This window comes from Epinephelus lanceolatus, chromosome 5 (genome assembly GCF_041903045.1).
Source record: "Epinephelus lanceolatus isolate andai-2023 chromosome 5, ASM4190304v1, whole genome shotgun sequence".
Lineage (NCBI taxonomy): Eukaryota > Metazoa > Chordata > Actinopteri > Perciformes > Serranidae > Epinephelus > Epinephelus lanceolatus.
In genome coordinates, this window is record NC_135738.1 from 34,797,097 (window position 1) to 34,819,497 (window position 22,401).

Below are 22,401 nucleotides of genomic sequence, written 5' to 3' on the forward strand. Positions count from 1 at the left end.
GTTCTAAATAGCTTAAATGATCGAAATTAAACAAATGTATACACATAGTCCTATATACTGGGAGAAAGGGAAGATGATGAGGAGAAATGGGAATCCGTGAGAGGCGAGAGATGAGAATGTGAGTGGACATAACATGCCTGAGACCCTGAAACTAGAAGTAGCATTAACTAACAGCAAAGCAGTGAAAAGGAGGGTGATGGCTGGTTCCATGTACTACTGGCTGTTTAAGAGAAATAAACAGTAAAGGTAAGCATATGATTCTCTTTGTAGTGATTTTTGAATGACTTGGTGATGGTGATGAGCCTCTATGAAATTGTGAAATATGCTGGCAATCTCAAGCGCTCTGTGGGCATGATTTGCACGCGTGCAATTAAAAAAAAATCACAACTGATTGTGTGCCCCCCAAACTTGTCATCAGATCTGCATCCATGAGCGAAGCGTTTCTTTCTCCTCTCCTTCAGCTTCTCAGTCAAGCAGCGTTGGCCTGGCTGTCAAGGAAAACGCCGAAGGTGGGGCTGTATGTCCCTTGCTGGGGGGTGTATTCTCAAGATGGCGAAACATTATGGAACCCCCCCCAGACGACTTGCCCACACAATGTACAAACAAATCCAAAATTCTCCTTTTACAAGAATAAGTCAGATTATTGGTGGAGATAATAGTACACCAATGATGACTATTTATGAATGCAGACATCAATTTTGTTTATTTTGCCAATAAACAACTGAAAATGTTGCACAATGTCCCTTTAAGGATGGTGTGGGTGGCTCTTAAAAGAGCCTTTTTGTGAGTAGTTTGTTGATGAGACTGATGACAGCTCACTTCTTCTTTGCTGCTGCTTTCTTGACTTTGGGCTTGGCTGCCTTCTTTGTGGGGGCTTTCTTGGCTGCAGGGGCCTTTTTGGCCACCTTCTTGGGGCTCTTGGCTGCTTTCTTGGCTACTGCCAGTTTATTTGCCTTCTTGGGAGACTTCTGAGCGGCTGAGCAGGAGTGGACTTAATGTCGACTGAAACAACCATGAGAAACAAACACTCAGTGATGTCAAGAAACAGGACCTTGGACAGAGACTGAGCTGCTCTTTGCTGAGCTGAGCTGCAGGATGCTTTGTGATTGGCTGCAGCAGTGTCTCAGCTCTCCCAGGTGAGAGCAGGTGGAGCTTCCTGTCCTCTTCACCTGAGGAGTCTTGTGTGTCTGCCGTTTTATGATGTGCTGAACTGACACCAACAGAGCTGCTGTCTCTGTTCAGGGTGCACATTTTATATATGTGACCAGCTGACAGTCACTTGTATGACACATATCTCCGGTGTCAGTGGTTATCACAATCTTATATACATACATACATACATACATAGTCCCATATCATATTTTTTTAAAGGTGAGTCATGTCAGTGCCTTCTGCACATGTATTTCCTGAAATGTACACATTTGACATTTTATATTACATTCACTTAACTGTCACTTCATCCAAAGAGACAATAAGTACACAGCTTGTTTCTGTCTATATAACCATTTTTCCATATGATCTAATAATGTTTCCTTCGGATGTCACCAGTGATAAAACAGATAATTTATGGAACACACAAGTAACAAGAGTTAACAAGAGCTAATTCCTATTATTAAGAAATGCTAGTTGAAGACAGGGTCAGACTGGCCATCGGGTTTATCAGGGATATTCCCGGTCCCGTGGATAACCAAATGGCCCGCAGCTAAAAATCCACTCATTTGGGGGGGTCTTGAACCATTCACGTATCAGGACAGCACAGTGAAAGCTCACATTGTCCCAAACTATGACGTATACAGGATGCACTGCTTGCTGATCCAGCTGCTCATGCGCAGTCATAATATCCTGTAGACCACCCAGAAATGTAGGGAGATGCTCAGTGTAATATGGCCCTTGGTTTGCATGATGATGGAGACCCCCCAGTTATTTATGGCTGCACAAAGGGTGACATTGCCATCACGCCAGCCAGGGACTTCCACAATGGCACGTTGACCAATTATGTTCATTACAATATAGTTTACAGTACTGCAACTACTGGCCTATGGTAACAGTCGGCCTATGAGCATAGAATTGTACTGGAAGCATCAGTGCTGAGAGTGTGTAGGTTGCACGTACTTGCACATACTAATATCTTAGATCTTTGACCCCTGCAGAGATGTACTCAAAAAGTACTCTGTACACTTGTTTCATGCTAAGTCTGTTACGTTGGAGCACATGGTCAATAAAAGACTTTTTTTATGTTTTTGTAATGATAGAATTATGTTATATAATTTAAGTAGCACGCAAAAAGGGGGGGGGAAATGCATGCAGGTGCGTGTCTTTTGTTTGTCTCCCACGCAGAAATCAGGTCAGAAAAAAGCTGGTTGCATCAGTGCACAGATGACCACAGAGATGCCATTGGTATGTATATCTGAATATGCTTGATACCAGCATTGTAGATGGATACACATGTGCCACCTGTGCACTCTGAACTGACTTTTATCCTGCCCAATTGGTCTGATCACATCTTTAGAAACATGTGTCCAATTTTGAGTTGTGTGTAAAAGATGACAGCTGTGTTGGAGTTGTGTTCACATTTTGCAACACAAGTGTATCACAGAGTGAAATGTTTAGTGACTGAGAATGTGTTTAAGGTTTAGCAGAAATAAGCCGCTGAGTTTTGCAAATTGAGTCTGAGTACCTGAAAAGTTTTTAAGGTTTGGCCAAAAGAGTGTGCGATTTGAAAAATGAGTTTAGGCGACTGAGACTTTGGTTCAGAGGATGGGGTTTAGGGTTTTAGCAATTGTGAAACATCATCAGTTATTAGTTTGATATATAGCCTATGTTGAATCATTGATATGGATCTCCAAAGCAACTAAAGCAGCTGTCAGATAAATGTAGTGGAGGAAACAGATAGAGAAATAACCTATAAACCAAGATAAAATGGAAATACTATTAGACACTTCAAAACAGTGCTTAAGACTATGTAGTTACATTCCACAACTGTTAATACAACTGTAATTAAAACATGTTTATTTATATCAGTTGTGATTAGATGTGAAAAGAACATTCAGATCTTGGAGGAAATAGATGGTCGTTGGTACGAGACTGCAGGCCGAGTGACAGAAGACCTAATACATTCAGAGAGTAAACAAACCGTGATGTTGCACTCTGATATCGTCACGTTTTGAATGTCTCCTGGCTAGTCAAATTGCTTCAAATTGCTTGGCTGGAGCTAACTGTTGTATAACTGTAATTAAAACATGTTTATTTATATCAGTTGTGATTAGATGTGAAAAGAACAATCAGATCTTGGAGGAAATAGATGGCTGTGGTTTCTTTTTTTTGCTAGTTGTTTATTTTTCCCTTTGTAATTAGGCAATGTAAATAATATTCAGTAGTAATACATTATGCATATTTATTTTTAACACTTTTGTTTGTATTGAAAGGATAATAAACAGGAAAATGCTTTTTATGGATGGTGTGGGTGGCTCTTAAAAGAGCCTTTTTGTGAGTAGTTTGTTGATGAGACTGATGACAGCTCACTTCTTCTTAGCTGCTGCTTTCTTGACTTTGGGCTTGGCTGCCTTCTTTGCGGGGGCTTTCTTGGCTGCAGGGACCTTTTTGGCCACCTTCTTGGGGCTCTTGGTGGCCTTTTTCGGGCTCTTTGCAGCCTTCTTGGGGCTCTTGGCTGCTTTCTTTGCCGCTGCGGGTTTCTTGGCCTTCTTGGGAGACTTCTTAGCGGCTGCTGGCTTCTTAGCTGCCGCTGTCTTGGGCTTTTTGGGCACTGCGGGCTTCTTGGCTTTAGGAGCGGCTTTCTTGGCCGGTTTCTTGACCTTCTTCGGTTCGGCAGCCTTCTTGCTCATCTTGAAGGAGCCAGAGGCCCCGGTCCCTTTGGTCTGGACCAGAGAGCCCTTAGCCACCAGGGCCTTGATGGCAGTCTTGACGCGGAACTTGTTCTTGTCCACATCGTAGCCTCCGGCAGCCAGAGCCTTCTTGAGAGCGGCCGCAGACACGCCGCTCCGCTCCTTGGATGCGGCCACAGTTTTCAGGATGAGCTCGCTGACGCTGGGACCGGCCTTCCTCGGTTTGGTAACCTTCTTCTTGGCGGCTTTGGCCGGCGCGGCGGCCGAAGCTGGAGCTTCTTCTGCCATAGTGTTATTGTTGCTCAGTGTCACTCGAGAATCTGACTGGACTGTTCAAAGCTCCGAGCAAAAGGCTGTATATAAACACACCATGAGAACCGTGGAGACTCAACCCAGCCCGTGGCTCCTCTGCGCAGTGTGAAAGCTGGAGCACTTGTGTTTTCTCTTGACTGAGAAAAGGTGAAAAACTAAATGTGGGACAAGTGCTGAAGGCTGACAGTGAAGGGAGCCGATAGCGGACTTGTGTCTCTTCATATTCAAGTCATGTAGAGCTCTGATGCTCTCTGCATTTTGTCTGTGGAGCCTCCAAACCTCACCTATTCACCGCCGTGGCCAGCACTGCTCAGCGGCTTTTCCCACTCATTTCTCTCCTAAAATGACTTCAAATGCATCACAGCTCCATCAAAGCCGTTTTCCAGCAGCCCACATGTTTGTTCAGGGACTCAGTGTAAAAACAACCATCTGCAGTTGATGACTTTGGAATAAACTCAAGTTATTCTGGTCGCAGCAAACACACTGATAATGGCCGCCGTTTAGTCCGACTTGTATCAGAGCTGCTGTGACCGTGAACATGTCATTATTATTGTTACTAGATTTTAATGGACTCAGTTCCAAACAGGCTGTGTAACAGAACAGAAATGTGTTTAATAATAGAAATAAATGAATACATTTATGGTAGCAGAAATGCCTCCTGTCTGTGTGCACAAGCACCCTGGACAGGTTCCTCATACAGAGGGCCATGTACTGTGTGTGATTATATGTCAGATACATGCTCTCATCCCCATTCCTCTTTGTCCACTTGTGGTGCAGTGTTTGCAGTCGGACACATTTTGGGTTTGTTGCAGTCTGAGCTGGTTGATACACTGTAACTGGAAAAACAAAATTCAACATGTTGTGTGCATTTTATTTACCGTACTGAGGTGAAGAAGTATCTGTATTTTGATTTTAATACACTAATGTTACACATACAATGTGTCAGCGTCTGTGGACCATTACAAACATCTATATCACAAATGACCCTGTGACACATTGAGATATCCAGAGTGACCAAAATCAGTGCAATAAACAAAATAAAACACCTTTCTGCAGTGTGTTATAGGTCAGATGTAACCCCAGACTCATCAGTGACACAGTCAGTTAAAAATAATAATAACAACAACAAACTTACTTTTTCTGTAGGCTACAAGTGATACAACAGCCTCAAGATGGTGAAAATAATCCAAACTACTGTCTTTACCACTCTGAATGTGTAATAAATGGATTTCTGGTTGTCTTTTTTGTTTACAGGGACAGAATTTGTTCATTAATGAGGCAACATCCAAAATGGTTTACCAGCTTTATTCTATTCTTAACTGTAGTGGATTTAAAAGTACACCTGTTGAGTTGAATACTATATGAATATTTTAGAGTTAAATAAGATGAGCTCAGATTTTAACCATGTGTTCAAGTGCATCATGTGTGATGTACTGCAAACTGACTAATTTTCACAGTGCAGCAGTAAAGACAAACCTTCAGGGAGGAACCTTTGACAGAACACAGTGTCTGTCAGGTCGACCTGTTGTTATTTCAGTCTACCTGAATCAGTGTGCATGATATTTCCTCCTTCATCTCACTGCCAAACCGTGTTTCTGTCAGGAGGCTCCTCTCTGTTACACAAATCTTCTCCTCTAAAACTAACTTGAGATTTTGGACAGGCAGGATCTCAGATTGGGATATTAAGTTGTTTTTAAAGACAAAAAAATAAATAAAAATAAAATAAAAAAATAAAATTCAACAACCTACCATTAAACCTCTCCATGCACCAAGTGTTATTTTTTGTATTTTTCTTGGCCTATTTTGATTGTGATTTTTCTATTTAATATTTGATCTTGACTTTTGCAGAACTTCGTTGTTATTTCCACTTATTGCATGCACCAGTCTTTTCAGAAGTAATCATGTATCTTTTTGATAGCATTTCCTTTATACTTGTTTAGGTGACATATCTTGCATCAAAGGGCTTTGTAGTTGAGATAGAACAACATTGTAACAGTGTCAGTTACATTGTAACAAATTATAAGGGTGACACTATTTGATTATAAGGTCAGCTCTCTAGATGAGTAAGTCGGTGGCCCTTATAAGGACCTTTGGTTAGATACAAGCTCTAGAAAAAAAATCCACTCAGAGGATTTGGAGGAAAAATTGCAAAATTTTCCAAAAGCTTGGTATTGTTTCTTTCCTAACAAACTGGGTGATGTAAATGGAGCCTTGAATTCTGTGAGAAAAGGTAAAAATTCAGGGGGTTACTTTGATCACCTCTGCTTATGAATAAAAAGTTTAGCATTTCGAGTAACAATATTAATTAGATATTGAAGAATACTTTTATCTGGATCATCATAATAACAAATAATATCCCTGAGGTTAAAGGAGTAAACTGAATTAGAGTTTTCAAAGAGGTGAGATTCCACATCGCTCCAAAATCTTTTGGATATTTTACATTAAAAAAAACAAAAAAGAGAAATACCTCCTACCTTCTATATTAATACTTATCAGAATATGCAACTGTACAGTTAATGTGAGTGTTGAAGTCAAGTGTATTACTTTGTAGATGATCTTTTTGGCTGCTGTATCAGTTTCCATCACTTATTAAATCTTCTATCAACTTAAAGTTACAGTAGACTAAATATATAATAAATTTAACAAATTTGTCTGCATCTCTCATACCTGACAACCACCAACGGCATAATGGAGATAGATAACACATGCTGCTTATTTTACAGCTCAATCTTCTGTGGTGTTTGAGTATTGTTTCAGTCGCAAACACCTTGTCAGTAATACATAGTATTAGTTTAAGGAAAGCCTTCAGATAAAGTGGGTGGCTCTTAAAAGAGCCGTTGATTTATGATTACAAACAGCAAAACTGTTTACTTGGAGCTGGTGTACTTGGTGACGGCCTTGGTGCCCTCAGACACAGCGTGCTTGGCCAGCTCACCGGGCAGCAGCAGGCGGACGGCGGTCTGGATCTCCCTGGAAGTGATGGTGGAGCGCTTGTTGTAGTGAGCCAGACGGGAGGCCTCACCGGCGATGCGCTCAAAGATGTCGCTCACAAACGAGTTCATGATGCCCATAGCCTTGGACGAGATGCCGGTGTCGGGGTGGACCTGCTTCAGCACCTTGTACACGTAGATGGCGTAGCTCTCCTTCCTGGTCCTCCTCCTCTTCTTGCCGCTCTTACTGACGCTCTTAGACACGGCTTTCTTTGAGCCCTTCTTGGGCGCTTTCACGGTGGTTTCAGGCATGATCAGGACGGTACGTCACTTCTGAAACGTATGACGTGCAACGCTCCAGAATGGTCAATTTGTATCCACCTGATGCAAATAAGACTGTGCTGTCGCTCGCACAGGATTGGTCAGCTTCTGAGGCTGAGGAACAATACAGTGGGTGAGTGAGGGGTGAAAGAAGAAAATCGTGTTATGGAGAAAAATAAACACATAAAAATTAAACACCCATTCTAGTTTTTCATCATGTGAACATCAGAATATTTCAGGGTTTTGTTGAATCATCTAATGGAGAGTTCAGCCCTCATTATCCACCTCTCCCAAATCACACAACACACAATCTGTTTTCCTCCTGATTACACTTTGATTAACCAACTGTTAACATCTCACTGTTTCTTTATAATTTTGCCACAAAGGCTCAGTCTTAGACTTGGTTAATAACTCTATAGTTAATAACTAAATGTAGTTTACATTTATATATCAGAAACTGTTGGTGGTTATCATGTATAATAGATACAGGACTTTGTTAAATTTAGCATATATTTAGTCTACTATAACTTAGTTGCATCAGCCAAAAAAATCATCTACAAAATAATACAATTGACTTCAGGATATGACTCAGATTAACTGTACAGTTGCATAGTCTGATAAGTATTAATATAGAAAGCATTTCTCTGCTTTGTTTTTTCTTCAATGTGAAATATTCATTTTTGGAGCGATCTGGAATCTCACCTCTTTGACCTTGGACAAACCTTCAGGGAGGAACCTTTGACAGAACACAGTGTCTGTCAGGTCGACCTGTTGTTATTTCAGTCCATCTGAATCAGTGTGCATGATATTTCCTCCTTCATCTCACTGCCAAATTGTGTTTCTGTCAGGAGGCTCCCCTCTGTTACACAAATCTTCTCCTCTAAAACTAACTTTAGATTTTGGACAGGCAGGATCTCAGATTGGGATATTAAGTTGTATTTAAAAAACAAACAAACCCTGCAACAAGCTACCAATAAACCTCTCAATTTGTTCATTTGGAAGTCTGCTGTCATAGGCTACTATAAAAAAATAAAAACTATCTTTTTCTAGGCCTATTTTTTTCAGATTTCCTCTTATTATAAGCACCAAACACCAAGACAAATTTCTTCTAAGTAAAATAAACAAATGTGGCAATAAACCTTATTCTGATGACAACCTTCATTACTTATGGGTCTGAACAACACGTCTGGTATAAAGTTACACAGAAGATCTCCTCAATCTTTAGTTGGTTTGGTTAGTAGCTGAAATGGAATGACATTACATGGTAATTCATTTATAAGGGTGAAAATATTTAATTACAAGAGAGATTCTGCTCTCTAGATGAGTATGAGGGTGGCCCTTAAAAGGGCCTTTGGTTTCCAATAATTAACAGTCAGTGATTTAACCTCCGAAGCCGTACAGAGTGCGGCCCTGCCTCTTGAGAGCATACACCACATCCATGGCGGTCACAGTCTTCCTCTTGGCGTGCTCGGTGTAGGTGACGGCATCACGGATGACATTCTCCAGGAACACCTTCAGCACACCGCGGGTCTCCTCGTAGATCAGACCGGAGATACGCTTCACTCCACCACGGCGAGCCAGACGGCGGATAGCGGGTTTGGTGATTCCCTGGATGTTATCACGGAGAACTTTGCGGTGACGCTTAGCGCCTCCTTTACCGAGTCCTTTTCCTCCCTTGCCGCGACCACTCATTTTATCAGATCAGGTTTGTTACGAAGCAAAACTGGATGTCAGCGGCTGTGAACGTGGATATTTAAATCCTCTCTGCGGACGTAGTTGAACTCCGCTGGGCGGAGACATTTGTTCTAACAATAGAAACTAGGACACTGATGAACCCTTCACCTTCACAGTAGAGGCGGGAAATTACTATTCTACTGTGAATCCCTTTTTGTTTTGTTTTTTTAAATGTCTAAATGTCATGTTAAAAAAATGAGAGAAACAACATATACAAAACATCAGGTAGTTAATAACAGCACATATAAAAATATAAAACCAAAAATGTATGACATGAGTACAGAGTTTGTTCTTTTCAATGACTAACACCAATAGTGAATAATAGGTCATGAGCTTGGCTGTATAGCTCAGGGCCTCTGCCCTTTTCTAACCATGGTTGGTGTCTTAAATTAAATGTGGACTGTTAAATATCAGGTCTCTAACATCTAAAGAAGTGTTAGTCAACAAATTAATATCAGATAATCCTATTGATTTACACAGACTCACTGAAACCTTGCTGTAGAGACAAAATGGCTGTAGAGGCAAAATTCATGACCTCCTGTCCTCAGATAGTACCTATCTGTCCTCAAACACAGCTGTAAGACCTAATATATATTAAGATTGCTTCTCCCCGATATCTCTTCAAGAATTGACTGCAGTGACTTCTTCATCTAAATCATTAGCGTGTCTCTTAGACCCCATCCCATCTTTTAAGGTAGCTGTAATTAAACCTCTCCTAAAAAAAGCCCACCCTGGATCCAGAGGTGTTAACCAACTATAGACCAGTATCTAATCTTCCCTTTCTTTCAAAGATCCTTGAGAAAGTAGTCACAGACCAGCTGTGTGATTTTCTCCATGATAATACTTTATTTGAGGAATTTCAGTCAGGATTTAGAGTGCATCATAGCACTGAGACAGCACTAGTTAAAATTACAAATGACCTTTTGATTGCTTCAGACAAAGGACTCGTCTCTGTACTTGTTTTATTAGATCTTAGTGCGGTGTTTGACACAACTGACCATCAAATTCTGCTACAGAGACTGGAACACTTAATTGGCCTAAAAGGTTCAGCACTAAGCTGGTTTAAATCTTATTTATCTGATCGTTTTCAGTTTGTTCACGTTCATGATGAATCATCCTTACGTACTAAAGTTTGTTTTGGAGTTCCACAAGGTTCTGTGTTGGACCAATCCTATTTACTCTATATATGCTTCCTTTAGGTAACATCATTAGGAATCACTCTGTAAATTTCCATTGTTATGTGGCTGATACACAATTGTATTTATCTATGAAGCCAGAAGAAAGTAATCAATTAAATAAACTTCATAACTGCCTTAAAGACATAAAAACTTGGATGAGCACCAATTTCCTGATGTTAAATTCAGACAAAACTGAAGTTATTGTTCTTGGCCCCAAACAACTCAGAGACTCTTTATCTGATGACATAGTTTCTCTAGATGGCATTGCTCTGGCCTCTAGCACTACTGTAAGAAATCTCAGAGTAACATTTGATCAAGATTTGTCTTTTAATTCTCATTTATTTATTTATTTCAAACATGTAAACCATACAGCACTGAAAACAGATAAAAAAAGTAAGTGAACAAGAAAATAATACTATTATTAATAGAAAATAATAATAAAAAGAACAAAACAAACGACAAACAATTAAAAAGAAAAGTTACATCAAACATAAGTCAACATCCTCGAAAAGGAGTGGAATGAAGCAAAAACTTTTATAATTCTACCCCCTAATCTGTATTCGTAGATAATGCAATCATATTTTTAATACACAAAGTAAAAAAAATAAAATAAATTATCTGTACAAAATAACTATAAATTTCACACACTCAAATCCTATATTTATGGAATAGTATATACATATACAGTATCTCACGTAAGTGAGAACACCCATCCCATTTTTGCAAATATTTCATTATATCTTTTCATGGGACAACACTATAGAAATGGCACTTTGACATAACTTAAAGTAGTCAGTGTACAGCTTGTATAGTAGTATAGATTTACCTTCCTCTGAAAATTACTCAAAACACAGCCATCAACATGTAAACAGCTGGCAACATAAGTGAGTACACCCCACAGTGAACATGTCCAAATTGTGCCTAAAGTGTCAATATTTTGTGTGCCAACCATTATTATCTAGCACTGCCTTAACCCTTTTGGGCATGGAATTCACCAGAGCTCACAGGTTGCTAACCCTCCTCTTTTTGCCGCTCTTGCTGACGCTCTTAGACACGGCTTTCTTTGAGCCCTTCTTGGGCGCTTTGACGGTGGTTTCAGGCATGATCAGGACTGTATGTTTTTTCCAGAACAAATGAACGTGATCAATGCAGAACCCTGATGTGAATAAGACTGTGCTGTCACTCACACAGGATTGGTCAGCTTCCGAAGCTGAGGAACAATACAGTGGGTGGGTGAGGGGAGAAAGAAGAAAGAAAATAATTTTATTTAAAAAGTTAAAAAAAAAATAGTTGGCGTCGGGTGAAAATATAAAATTACTAAATTTTTTAGATAATAAATGATATATACCCTGATATAAATAATGTAATTAATGCCACTCTTTTTCAAATTACACACAGAGGAAATCATTAGTTAAAAGCTGTTCAAAAGTTTCTCTCTCTGATCTGTGCATGATTTTAAATCCTCACATCATCCATCCACCTAAACTGTTTTGACTCTAAAACAAAAACTAGAATAAATTGAATAAACATATCTTCTCACATTTGATAGCTTGAATATGTTACAGTATAGTGGAAAAAAAAAACCCAACACGTTATTGCATTTTGGCGATTTTTTTGCACTTTGAAATAGATTAACTTTACTGCTATAGGCAAGCAATGGCAGCCAGGCACTGCCATCCACCATCCTCTACACCTCCAGATACAGGGCCGGCCCAAGCCTCCATTGGGCCCTAAGCAAAATTTGATTTTGGGGCCCTCTATTACTGCCAATAATACTGATTATTGATCATTCACACACCTACTGTAAGTTATTTTATGTTCTACTCTGTCATTACGGATACACTTGTAAAACTAGATGTGTGGACTTTTTGTTGTAGTTAGATTGTAATCCACAGTGATTAAGGCCATGGAAGGAGACAACAGATTTGCAAACTTGCTGAAAAATCTTTCAATTAATATTTGGCAAAGTCAGCAACGCCCCCTACTGGCCACACAGAGAATCAATACATAAAACCTCAAAGAGCAGCCTGGCATGTTTTACCTATCTATGGTTTTTAATCTGAAATTGTAGTAAATTCAGTTACAAGAGCAGCCTGGGATTGATTTACAGTTACTATTCAAAGGTATATAGTACTAAGTGGGATACCAAATGTCATTGAGGCCAACTAAAAGTAACAAAATAAACCAGTCATTTACTGTAAACACAATCTGCTTTATTATTTTTTTGTTTTAAATAAACTGCAACACAGAGGGGACAGTGGGCACAGTGGATGGAGCAGAGGATGGAGATGGACCTAAGATGAAAAACAACAACAAAAGCTATCATGTAAGATGTCATATTACACTTGAAAATTATGCTGCGTATTTTCCAAGTAAAATAGTACAGTTATAGCTTGTAATGAGAAAAAAATCTGCCAGTGGAACAACTGAAAATTTCTTGAGAAGTTTTGAAATAATATGCATTTGTCTAAAAACATGTCCCTTTTCATATGATTATATCTTATATTAAAAATTATTCATCTCAGAATGTTCTGCAGTACACTGAACAATTACAAAGGCTGTTTTGTTGTTAAATTACCAGGTAGAGCTGAGGTTGTAGCAGACACAGAGGGGACAGTGGGCACAGTGGATGGAGCAGAGAATGGAGATGGACCTAAGATGAAAAACATGTCCCTTGTCATATGATTATATCTTATATTAGTATATCTTAATGTGATAATTTGACTAGAAATTATGGTGATAGTTTTTCCCTCACCTGATTCATTAGCCTTGGCTGAGCCTGAGGAGGTGGACTGCACTTGGGCTGAATCAGTGCCTCCTCCAAAATACTTTAATAGTGCTTCTGGAGAAGTGTCATATAACTTATGAGCATAACAGGGAGTTGATGTTAAAGGAATATGTTTATTTACTCACATAAATTACTATGCTCTGCAGCAAACAACACATCTCAAACTCTAAGTTAACAAAGTTAATTCATTAATGCAAAAACATTTTGCTAGCAAACATCACTGTGTCTGTAATTAATATTAGCTGTTATTAAACATTTAAACATTGTTTTGATGCCAAAAAGTGACCCAGAATATATACACCAAGAATCAACTTATTCAAAGTAGGATATTACACAATCACAAAAACGCTAGTTTGAATAGTATGCTATCTAACCTACCAGTTAAAAGAGAAATTTCTCTAGTTTTGAACTAACGTTAGCTAGCTTATTTGCTATTATAGGCTAAGGCAGTTGGAACAAAATATCAGTAATAATTAAGGACTTTTCTAATTTGAGGAAACTTTTCAAAATCTCCTTGACACCAAACGCTACATTACCAAGACATGCAAACATACCTTTATCTTGTCGTTTTTTCTCCTCTTCCTCTTTCTTCCTCTTTCTTTATTCTGCCCCTGAAGGGTATGTCCTTTGTTGCGACATCATTAGACCTTCCACCTGCTCCTAGCTCCTTGGATGCGCAGTGCACACTGCACGGCTGGATGCACACGTTACTAGTGGAGCTCTGACATTTAGAGCAGAGAGGCAGTAAGAAACTACACTCTGTTAACATAATATTATCTTTTTTTTTTACAACAACGTACATTTGATAATATATTCATCATCATCACTCACACATGGAAAAAAAAATACAACTTTTTTCTTTCTTTCTTTTAAGTTAAGTGCTCTTGGGGGTCCCCTAGTGGTCCTGGGGCCCTAAGAAGGTGCTTAGTTAGCTTATGCCTTGGGCTGGCTCTGTCCGGATAACAACGTCTGCTTGCTTATATATTATATGAAACGTACACATACAGGGTATTTATGGTTATTAGTGTCATACATTGCCAATATTTAATGACAACTCATTATAATTTAAGTCAGTAAAGTAACAAAAATGAATTAGGAAATACTTAAAAAAAAAAAAAAATACTCCCCTTTTAAATCATTGGAAAACAAAATTTGAAATGTTACTTTCAAAAGTATCCCCATTCATTTTATAAGTCTTTCTAAGGTGTAATGAGGAAATATTTCGATAATATCTTTATATCTAAAATCTGTGAGCCAATAGAAGCCTCCCATTACTACCCAGTTGTGTGTGCATATTGTATAATGTGTATTGGTGTAGCTCCATATTTGTGTTAAGTAAAAATTCCTGGAGCTCAGAAAGTCACAACATGGTTAAATCTGATAAGCAGGATGTTGTTTCATCTTGTCTGTCCCCATTCTCGGAACCCATTGGCTGTATTCCGCGTCTGACTTCCGGCAGATGGCGATACAGCCTCTGGGGGCAGACCCCCGATTTTTTGGCATTCCGGTTTGATTTGTGTGGAGGAGGCGAATTTCCGTTTCCGACTTCTGTTTATATATATAAGTAAATATGCGTCCATTGCGATGGATTCAGAGTTTGCAGTGATGCCAATTATGTTCTGCCTCCGCACGGAGCGTTTAACCTGGCAACAACTGCAGCTGGCTCAAATGTGATTGGTCAATATCACGTGGACTACAAACAGCTTACAACCAGAAACCAGGGCTCATCCGCTCTTCTTCCAGAGGAAGGACAAGGCTATTTAAGAGAAGGCTGAGACACGGGGTCAAATGTGGGGGGATTGCACATGCGCAGTTTAACTTGAGCTGCGATGCTGGAGGGTGACAGCAGGGGCGCTAGATAAAAAGCGCAGGATCCGCTCAGGCGATCAAGGAGTGCGCTTGGTGCGGTCTGCTTGGACTTTTGGATGGCGGCTGCCTGAAGTTGTCAGAATTGCATCTCTGTCATTCTCACCCACAACGCAGGCCACCAGTGACAGTCCAATAATAAGCTGTGAAAATGATATGCATGCACATCCCCTTTATTCCGCGGTCTCACGCCATCTACTGAGCCTTTGAGGAAGTGCAGACCAGATTTTACTGCGCATGTGCAATACCCCCATGTTTGACCCCGTGTCTCAGCCTTCTCTCGAATAGTCTTGAGGCAAGATCTCCGGGGTTTGCCTCAAGACTCTACATTCACGGAATGTAGAGCCTGTATATAGAGACTAGTCTGTCCCGAACCTCCAAGTTTCCACTGTGTGGGTGGAGCAATGGGTCTGTGAGAGCTTTAAAACAAAGAAGAAATGTTCACACTTAAAGTCATTTAAATTGAATTCTAAAGCAAAATTATAAGATGAAAATTACATGAAAAAACAACAACAAACAAACAAAAAACAAATGGGAGACTAAAACGAAAAACAAACAAAAAAGTAAAAGTTTTCATCTTCTGTTGAAGAAAAGGCAAGGAGCAAAAAACAAACAAAATAAAAATAAAAATATCACTGCCATGATACATAGTTATTATAATCAAAATGTTTATAATTATGAAAACCATTAAAGACTTAATTAGTCCATGTGAAAAACATTGCAAAGCTGCATGCTTTTGTAAATACATGGAGATTACTGTGTGTCATGTTAACACCATGAAACAGTTAAAGTTGTTTTTTAAGAAGTTAGGAGAATTTTTTTTTTTTATTAATTTGTTTTAGTATCTTAAAATAATGAGCTGGTATCTTAAAAAAAAAAGAAAAAAAAGAAACATTCACAGAATGACTGTCTACCAGGGTGGACACTTATTATGGCTCACCAAATACATAATAAACCTGGAAAGCTGAAAAAGCTCATGATACCCCCCAAAAAACAGACCTCAATGTCTGTCTGTGATTCAAAGATGAATCTGTTAATTTACACAAATCACAAAAACGAAAGAAATAACACATAACTGATTTCACCACACTCTTTAAATACGTTCACTAACAGTATATAATCAAATACAATCATAGCTGACAGGAGAAGAAACATTTGGAATATCCACAATTATCGTGAACTATATAAATATTTCCCTTCTCCTGATCCAGTAAATGTTCTGTCTTCTATAATGTAATGACGATATTTCAACTTTATCTACATAATCCCATATTCTATTTTATAAAGGTGAGTCATGTCAGTGCCTTCTGCACATGTATTTTCTCAAACACATTTGACCTTATATTACATTCACTGCATTGTCACTTTATACAAAGAGACATACAATAAGTAGCCTACATTCAAGCATGTAGTTACAACAATAATAAATACACAAATTATTCAAGTACATTAAACCTATCCAAGATACTGAAGTGTGACATCACGTTTTGACAATCTGGATATTTCCAAAATTAAAAAAGAAAAAGAAAGAGTTTACTGTGTCAAGAGTTATTGTCAGATACTAAATCTAATGTATGTAAGTGCTGATATCAGTGAGAAGTGGGGTCAATATACATTGAATTTACTCTACTTAGCTGGTGTCGTATTTAAATTTATTTTAAGAGGATGATGACTAAGAAAACCAGTAGTGTTTCCCTCCTGGTCTCAATTGATTATTGGGACAGAAAAAAATAAATAAAATAAAATATAAAATAAAGTGAACACGTTGGATTACATTAACTGATATCTCGGAGACTTGCAAAATATAATCATTTAGAATGTAGAGGAAAATCCACTTTATCATTGATCTGCTGTGATTGATATTAAACGTGTGTTGTGAGTAGAGGCGTGAGCTCTTGAGTGAGGAGTGAGGTGGCTCTTAAAAGAGCCGTTGTGCTTTGTGGAGCAGCAGCAGAGTTTAAGCTCTCTCTCCGCGGATGCGACGGGCCAGCTGGATGTCTTTGGGCATGATGGTGACTCTCTTGGCGTGGATGGCGCACAGGTTGGTGTCCTCAAACAGGCCCACCAGGTAAGCCTCACTGGCCTCCTGCAGAGCCATGACAGCGGAGCTCTGGAAGCGCAGGTCGGTCTTGAAGTCCTGAGCGATTTCTCGGACCAGGCGCTGGAAGGGCAGCTTGCGGATGAGCAGCTCCGTGGATTTCTGGTAGCGACGGATCTCTCTGAGAGCCACGGTACCGGGCCTGTAACGGTGAGGCTTCTTCACGCCGCCGGTGGCCGGAGCGCTCTTACGGGCAGCCTTGGTGGCCAGCTGCTTCCTCGGGGCTTTGCCTCCGGTGGATTTACGAGCGGTCTGCTTGGTTCTTGCCATGACTTCTCTTTTCTCTGTGAAGGAGAATGATGCAGTGAAACGAGGTGATGCGCTGCTCTTAAACTCTGAGAGCGGCTGTGAGATGGTGACGCTGCTTCAGACCTCCGGCTCCTGATTGGTGAGGGACTCCTACGGAGCTCAGCACCGCCTGAAGGAGCGACCCACCGCCCGAGACTCCGCTGCTTATTGGCTGGAAATCCTTTCAAAAGGTCCGCCAAAATTCAGGCTGGGCCGCCCTCTGCTGCTCTGATGAAGCCTCTTTTCTGGTTGGTCTGGCAGGAACCGTCCCGCGCTCTGTGGATATATAGAGGAGGGTTTCAGCTGCTGAGAGAACACTTCTCTTTGTCCCGACGTTAGAGAGCATCTGAAAAATGAGTGGCCGCGGAAAAACCGGTGGCAAAGCCAGAGCCAAGGCAAAGACCCGCTCCTCCCGTGCTGGGCTCCAGTTCCCAGTCGGCCGTGTCCACAGGCTGCTGCGCAAAGGAAACTATGCGGAGCGTGTCGGTGCCGGCGCCCCCGTCTACCTGGCGGCTGTGCTGGAGTACCTGACCGCTGAGATCCTGGAGTTGGCTGGAAACGCTGCCCGCGACAACAAGAAGACCCGTATCATCCCCCGTCACCTGCAGCTGGCTGTCCGCAATGACGAGGAGCTCAACAAGCTGTTGGGCGGAGTGACCATCGCTCAGGGCGGCGTGCTGCCCAACATCCAGGCTGTTCTGCTGCCCAAGAAGACCGAGAAGGCCGCCAAGTCCAAGTAAACCTGGACACTCTTTGACTGCGGGAAGCCAGCCCCCCAAAACGGCTCTTTTAAGAGCCACACACTCCCCTCAAAGAGCTGTTTCTGTATGTATAACCATGTTAATGAAGACGCACAGGTGTAGCTTGTGTTTAAGGAGTTGTTGCAATTTATATTCCAGTTAACCTTTTTAATAGACATAATGGGGGACGAGGAAAATAAGTAGGCTAACCAAACGTCCTCTTTTGCCCGGACATGTCCATTTTTTACATCCTGTCCGGGGGGTGTTTATAAATTGATAATATCCGGTTTTCTGTGCGTGTGTGTAATCCCCGAGAGGCTGCCTTATCGGCGGATCTCCAACACAACGAGGAAGCAGCAGACACCCGCGGCGCAGCATTATTCCGAGCTTCCAAGATGCCGAAGCACAAGTGCAGCTAAAGTGCATCTAAATTTCTGTCTTTGTGAGATATTATTTTGTAATATTAGGCTACTGAATTTTCTATCCATACATATAAACTTTAAATATATTAAAATTATAAGGCATCTTTGAGTAAACTGCGAGTATCATTTAAGTAGGCTATCGTGGCCGGGGCGAGTGTCCTCTTTTTTGGAAATCAAAATATGGGCATCCTAACTATAAGGACTTTTGTGATGTTTGCATTAAACTCATTAAAACGGAAATCATGGAGCCAATGTTAACAGAGTCTAAATTGTTAATTCTTAACGGTATGTGACCGAACATAAACGATCATTACACCAGTGGATATGTTGATATAACTATAAGCTAAAAACTACTGGTGAATGTCAAACGGCACCAATTAGCATAGAACCATTGTAGTAATGAAACGTCTGATAATAACAAATTAACACCATTGAGTAAAACCAGCACCTAACAAATAGTAATCCTCTCTCCCACTGAAGGGTTTGAACAAGTACATTCATTCACAGTGACTGTAAATACATGAGGCAAAAGAGTCAGAAGACCAGAAACAGAGACCCAAATGCCAAACATTTAAAAACGTTCAATTGAGTACTTTGATTAAATGAAACTTTATGCAGGACATCTAAATTGGTATTTCAATATTTTGGTATTGCTACTTTATTTGAATTAAAAATCTGAGCACTTCTTCCTCAACTGGTCAATACCATCAGCTTTCATATTGCAGCATATATCTAACCTATCAGCTTGTTAAGTTTTGTTGTTTATCTTCACTTGTTGTCGTCAGTCAATACATCACCTCACACTTCTGTTCCTACAGTAAATACATCTGATGAGAGGGTCTCTTATTCGTTTGGCGCATGCTCAGTCTCACTCAGAAGAAAACCAATCCTGTGCGAGCAACAGCACAGTTATATTTGCATCAGGACAATACAAATAAACCGTTCTGTCATTAAGTGCGTTATCCACATTTTGAACCATCCCAGCTGAGCAGGATGCCTGAAACCACCGTGAAAGCGCCCAAGAAGGGCTCAAAGAAAGCCGTGTCTAAGAGTGTCAGCAAAAGCGGCAAGAAGAGGAGGAGGACCAGGAAGGAGAGCTACGCCATCTACGTGTACAAGGTGCTGAAGCAGGTCCACCCCGACACCGGCATCTCGTCCAAGGCTATGGGCATCATGAACTCGTTTGTGAGCGACATCTTTGAGCGCATCGCCGGTGAGGCCTCCCGTCTGGCTCACTACAACAAGCGCTCCACCATCACTTCCAGGGAGATCCAGACCGCCGTCCGTCTGCTGTTGCCCGGTGAGCTGGCCAAGCACGCCGTGTCTGAGGGCACCAAGGCCGTCACCAAGTACACCAGCTCCAAGTAAACAGTCTCGCTGCCTCTAATATCAAACCAACGGCTCTTTTAAGAGCCACCCACTTTATCTGAAGATCAATCCTTTTGGAGTAGTGGTGATACATTTATGATCAACTTCACTTACATCAGGCCAATTATATGCATGTGAATATATGCCAAATATGATTTTTTTTTAATGTCAACTTGAGTGACACACATACTTAGTGAAGAATCAGAAGTATTACAGTAAGCAGCACATATATCCATTTCCATGCATCTGGCGTACAGACCTGATACTCATTTTCTCTACTGACACATTGTTTCGCACATCAACAAAACCAAAGACAGAACTGTGTTGTGTTGTCCCTGCCTGTACAATAAAAATAAAGCTTAATAATCCATTTTTTCTTTAGACAGATCCAACAAACAAGCAAAATGTAACCATTGTAGTGTTTGATCATGTGAACATTAGAATATCAATCAATCAATCTTTATTTATAAAGCACTTTTCATACATAAATGTAGCACAAAGTGCTTTACAAGGTTACAAAGATGTCCCTCCCGCCCACACCCCCACATACACCCACCCACACCAACGCACACACCCACATACACAGTCATGATGTAGACATAAAAAACATAAAAACATGTGGCAGAGCGCAGAGCAACCAGGTGAGGAAACACTATCGCAGGGAGCCATCTGCACCGGGAGCTGATCACAGCCTGTGGCCACCAGAGGGGTATTCCAGGTAGGAGGTTCAACAAACTCTGAGTCTATCCCTGAACTCTGAGTTGACTTACTCTGAGATGGGAAACTCTGAGTTACCGGTTCCAGAACAGCTGATCTGAGTTAGTTCAGTCAACTCTGAGTATGTTCACTCTGGGTTAAACCGACAATAAAAAGCCATCATCAATGGAGCTCTGACTCCACAATTCACCATGGCAACAGGTAAATAAAAGACAGCGCCTCCATTTTAATCCAGTGGATGTAGAAAGATTAATGCATGTGTAGCAGATGGTGCATGTTTATCTTTAAAATAAGAGCCTGAGTCAGAGCGAGGAAAGTGTAAATAAGTTAACCATAAAGTTAATAAAAAAGTTTTGTTCAGTGTTGTCCGTTTATTCATCATTTATCAGACTTACATAATTCTTAAGGAAGATAAAGTGGTGGAATCTGACTGTGGCTACATTATATTAATTATATACAATAATATATTTGTTCAGATTTAATCTAATGGGGAAAAACACAGGAGGCAGCAACTGAAAAATAGGAAGATTTAAAACATATAGGCTAGACTATAGCTCAGAGACATAAAGACATGACTGTAAACTCACAGTCTGACCCAGTAATAATATGTTTGGTGGTTTGCACTTGAAAAGACGTTGAGGTTAAAATACAGTAGATTTTTAAATGCTGGACATCTATTTGTATCTTGACTCAACAGCATTCAGTGACTTTATTTCAGCTACAAATGTAGTAAATTTAAAGACACTGAAATGCTGCACCAATGCTCACTCAGAAATATTAACACATAATCCCCAATATTAGGCTATAGGAATTATGTTCCATCAGTGCGGCAAATGACATCAATGATAGAGATCATTAGTCATTGATACTACTTGTCTAAAGCTTCATACCGATTTTTAAAATTTAAATAATTAGACCTACACATTATGTGCAATAAACATTTGGGAGCTGCTCTAGCAGACTGACAGTCTGATCCTTGTGCAGTGTAATAAAAAATAATAAATATAAAAAGGACAGAGGTTTGATTCTGAGCTGAGGGTGAATTCTCGCTGTGTAATATTTGAATGTAAAGACAAAAACCAATGTCCAAAGAAATGACTAATGTGCATAAATTCAGTAACTTAAGACAGTCCTGAGTAACAAACTAATATCCAGCAGGATTTAGACTGTGACAGACAGTAAATCTCCGCTAATTAACGCGCTTCGATGCAAGCTTTGACACGGACTGAATGAATGAGGAAATGAAACAGCGTGTAAGAGGAAGAAGACAGAGAAAAACTCAGGGTTTATTGAAGAAAACCTGCCAGCGAGCAGGTTAGGTTCACAGACTCAGTTGCCATGGTGATTGATCCAGAGTTTGATTTACCTCTCTTTCTGGAACTGAAAACCCAGAGTTTCCCTCATTTCAGGGTTGACATACTCAGAGTTTTCACTAAACCCGCTTTCTGGAATACCCCTCAGGATACTGACACATAGTCAACTTCAACATAGGCAGATGAAGGGGCCCACACCACTACCATGAAGGCAGAGTGCAGACCCCCCCAACCCTGCCACGAGGCAGCGTCAGAGCAGCCAGGGCCAATCACAGCCCCTAGTGCAGAGGCCCCCCACTGAGGAAACACTGGAGTTAAAAACTAAAAATAAGATTAAAATATAATATTAAACGGTAAACAATAGATGGAAGAAATAACAATTAAGACTACAGTAAAACTAAGAATAACATAAAACATCAATAAAAGACTAAGAATCATATTAAAACCTCAGTAAAAGACTAAAAATGATATTAAAACATCAGTA

General features: G+C 40.2%; 6 protein-coding genes across 8 annotated transcripts; 2 read left to right on the forward strand and 4 right to left on the reverse strand.

The window, feature by feature from the left end:
• Window positions 1-746: 746 nt before the first annotated feature.
• On the reverse strand, window positions 747-4,161 carry LOC144463604 (histone H1-like). 3 transcript variants are annotated; one of them, XM_078168369.1, is made up of 2 exons: window positions 3,609-4,161; window positions 747-929 (listed from the first exon to the last, which is right to left on the reverse strand). In XM_078168369.1, exons 1-2 carry the CDS (start codon window positions 4,128-4,130, stop codon window positions 816-818), a joined length of 636 nt encoding a protein of 211 aa, XP_078024495.1. In that variant the 5' UTR covers window positions 4,131-4,161; the 3' UTR covers window positions 747-815. The 3 variants fall into 3 exon arrangements, with proteins under 3 accessions (XP_078024495.1, XP_078024496.1, XP_078024494.1); XM_078168370.1 differs by having other exon boundaries at window positions 766-893; window positions 3,579-4,161; XM_078168368.1 differs by lacking the exon at window positions 747-929 and having other exon boundaries at window positions 3,125-4,161.
• Window positions 4,162-6,982: 2,821 nt separating this feature from the next.
• On the reverse strand, window positions 6,983-7,409 carry LOC117261619 (histone H2B 1/2). The gene has a single exon (XM_033634006.2). The coding sequence runs from the start codon at window positions 7,394-7,396 to the stop codon at window positions 7,022-7,024; it is 375 nt and encodes a 124-aa protein (XP_033489897.2). The 5' UTR covers window positions 7,397-7,409; the 3' UTR covers window positions 6,983-7,021.
• Window positions 7,410-8,666: 1,257 nt separating this feature from the next.
• Window positions 8,667-9,115, reverse strand: LOC144463605 (histone H4). Its single transcript, XM_078168371.1, has one exon. It carries the CDS (start codon window positions 9,095-9,097, stop codon window positions 8,786-8,788), a length of 312 nt encoding a protein of 103 aa, XP_078024497.1. The 5' UTR covers window positions 9,098-9,115; the 3' UTR covers window positions 8,667-8,785.
• A 7,492-nt stretch (window positions 9,116-16,607) lies between these two features.
• On the reverse strand, window positions 16,608-17,557 carry LOC144463476 (histone H3). The gene has a single exon (XM_078168116.1). The coding sequence runs from the start codon at window positions 17,337-17,339 to the stop codon at window positions 16,929-16,931; it is 411 nt and encodes a 136-aa protein (XP_078024242.1). The 5' UTR covers window positions 17,340-17,557; the 3' UTR covers window positions 16,608-16,928.
• Window positions 17,558-17,589: 32 nt separating this feature from the next.
• LOC144463477 (histone H2A-like) lies at window positions 17,590-18,128 on the forward strand. The gene has a single exon (XM_078168117.1). The coding sequence runs from the start codon at window positions 17,711-17,713 to the stop codon at window positions 18,095-18,097; it is 387 nt and encodes a 128-aa protein (XP_078024243.1). The 5' UTR covers window positions 17,590-17,710; the 3' UTR covers window positions 18,098-18,128.
• A 1,376-nt stretch (window positions 18,129-19,504) lies between these two features.
• On the forward strand, window positions 19,505-20,062 carry LOC144463606 (histone H2B 1/2). Its single transcript, XM_078168372.1, has one exon. The coding sequence runs from the start codon at window positions 19,513-19,515 to the stop codon at window positions 19,885-19,887; it is 375 nt and encodes a 124-aa protein (XP_078024498.1). The 5' UTR covers window positions 19,505-19,512; the 3' UTR covers window positions 19,888-20,062.
• The last annotated feature ends 2,339 nt before the right edge of the window (window positions 20,063-22,401 follow it).